Source organism: Etheostoma spectabile, unplaced genomic scaffold, assembly GCF_008692095.1.
Source record: "Etheostoma spectabile isolate EspeVRDwgs_2016 unplaced genomic scaffold, UIUC_Espe_1.0 scaffold433, whole genome shotgun sequence".
Lineage (NCBI taxonomy): Eukaryota > Metazoa > Chordata > Actinopteri > Perciformes > Percidae > Etheostoma > Etheostoma spectabile.
This window is the reverse complement of record NW_022605608.1, coordinates 194,459-197,219: the sequence shown is the minus strand read 5'-3', so window position 1 is coordinate 197,219 and position 2,761 is coordinate 194,459. Positions and strand designations below refer to the sequence as shown.

The following is a 2,761-nucleotide window of genomic DNA, read 5'->3' as shown; positions in this document are numbered from 1 at the left end:
GTGGCTAGAAATGGTGATAGGTGTAAAATAGGTGTAAACCGAGCCCGCTCTGCCTTTGAGAAAATGAAAGCTTAGATAGGCCAACCTGGAATCTTATCCCCTTTCTCTGCTTTGCCCGCCCAGAGACTATAGCCCACCCATGAGAGAGACATCAAGGCTTTCAAACGTGCAAAGTGGCAGTTGGTCAAGGCCACACCCCCAGCCTCCACCTTGCCCCCCCTCTCTCTTCCTCAAAAGCTACAGACTCAGAAATGGCACATACTAAGGAAAGCTCATTGTGGGACTGGCTCTAGTGGTTGTAATTCTGCACCACGGCTGAATTTTGGGAAAGAGACTTCAGATATGGTATTAGGGGACCACTAAGGTCTATGTAAAAGCTTCCAAAAAGCACGATGTCATGGGACCTTTACCGTACAAGCAAGATTTGTTACATCACAACCACTTTGGAGCCAATCGTGGTCCAGTATGCCTCCAGTGTATGTACCGAATATTTGCATTTTCATACAGTAGATTCTGGATTTTTTTCCAATGAGGAAGGGAGTAAAGTAGATTTTCTTTTAAACAACTAGATATTTGAACTTTTTTGTGGAAAAAACATATCAGACACAGACAAGATATTATTCTAAGCAGAGTATTCATATGTATCAAAAAAAATCTGGGGCTGAAAACTGTATTTTCTGTCATTTTTGCACGAAAGATTACTGATTAATTGATTATAAGAAAATATAGTTGCCAATGATTTTTCTGTCAACCTACTTGTGGATTAGTTGACTAATCATTGCAGCTCTAATATGTAGTAAATAAAAAGCCTATTAAAATTGCATATAGTCAGGATTATAATAAAACAGACAACTTACAGTACACACAGTATATTTACAGTTTAGTGGCTAAAAAAATATAACCTAAACCTTTTCACAAAAGCACATGAGTACCAATCGTTCATGAGGACATGGGAAAGAAAGATGACCTTTGCACTTCTTTTTCTGCCTTGTCAGCAAATAAATAAACAACCCAATACAATATCAATCAATGCCATAATTTTCTCTAACTGGATAAACCTAATTGTGAACCTTTGTAACCTGAAAGGTCCCCTATGGATTATTTGACCACCACTTTGTCCCCGTTTTGTTTATCTTGTACACAAGGGCAGCAAAGAGGAACATTACACAGCATCACAGTCTGCACCCATGGGGTCCAGTTCACTGAGGACACAATAGACAAAGAGATGGAAGACATAAAAGAAGTTCACCTGTTGTCTGTAAAGGGTCAGTTTGTCATCCATGGGGTCACTTCTCATCATCCTCTTCTCAATCAACTGGTTTATCTGAGAATCCACTTCTTTAATCTGTGAACAGATACAACCCAAATCTGTGAACAGATACAACATACAACTGCACAACACTCAGAGACTAACACATGAGAATGTATATATGGAGAGGGAGGGATTGGGGGAAAAAATCCATTCACATGTGTGTAGTGATTTTTTTTGTGAAGATTTTTAAAAAATAAATAATTTTTTCCCAGAATTAATATTTTTAATTTCCTAATGCTTCAGCTTAATATTTTCTGTTCATACACCAACGGCAACTACATCATATCAGACCGGAAAATGCAGAAAGTGCATCTCATTTACTTCTTTACAAAGGAAATAAATCTTAGACCGACTGGCTGACATGTGACACGCATTCGTTTTAGAAAACAATTGGCTTTTAGAAATGTCTCATATGGGCCCTCATTTATGAAACGTGAGTAGGACCTAAAACAGGCGTAGGACGGGTGTACGCCGATTCCTACGCAAAGCTCGAATTTCACAATTTGAACGTGAGCGTAGGCTGCAAAAAAAAATCCCACGTCTGGTCTGAACCTGTGTACGCAAGTTTTCGAGTCAGTGTGGACTTCCAGTGCAGCATGTAACAGGAGAGGAGAAGTCATCAGTTGATCACTTATCGACAATGACAGATCTGGCTCTTTTAGAAGACCTCTATGAGCCGAGCAACAGGGCACTTGTAGGCTAGTCACACGGGCCACAGTGGAACGCTCTATCGGATTGATTAGAGAAATCAGAAAAAAAAGTCTGCAACATTGTTCACGCAGGAAAACAGAGTGCCATAATTGTAGTGATGGAGCGGCTGACCCGATGCCCAGAGAGCAGGGTCCAGCACAGCCCCAACTAGGGGCTATACGAAGGAGACAGGATACTATTCCTTGCTTTTTAAAAGGTATAGTGATATGTTTGGCAATCATATTCCATAAGGGAAACAGGACGATGCACAACATTTTTATTTATTTTTCAGGTTTTCCTTTGTCTTTTAAAGTGTCGTTAATGGCCACAAGACCAACATATTTCAACTTGTTTTTCCAACCCCTCTGCTGTCAGGAGACAGGGTTGGCGTGGTGGTCCATCACGGGGGGGGGTGACAACACACAATCTCCCTCACAGCTCACGGTTGTCCGGCTCTCACTCATGACAAAAACAGTAAAATAAAAGACACCGAATAAACCCTGCTACTGTTTGTTTACTTAAATATAGGTACACCATGTAGGCCTAAGAGATTGCAATATAAACCTGTATATTACTAATAGGAGTATGTACATATGTCAAGGATGTATAAATTAAATTAACTTCAGTTGGAGTCCGATTTACTACGGAAACACTGTTGACTGCAACAGGTATCTGTATTTTTTTTTTAAGTTCTACAGCCTTCAATACCAGATTTCAGGCTGCCAAATATTACTCACGTTACTGCAAATGAACCTGAGA

General features: G+C 40.0%; 1 protein-coding gene across 1 annotated transcript in view; it reads right to left on the bottom strand.

Annotated features, from left to right (window-relative positions):
• The window catches only part of LOC116686656 (intraflagellar transport protein 81 homolog), a 25,374-nt gene that overhangs the window by 12,172 nt on the left and 10,441 nt on the right, over positions 1-2,761 (bottom strand). The window contains exon 9 of the mRNA XM_032511679.1: positions 1,250-1,345. Within this exon, the coding sequence (XP_032367570.1) occupies positions 1,250-1,345 (96 nt within the window). The remainder of the gene's footprint in view (positions 1-1,249; positions 1,346-2,761) is intronic.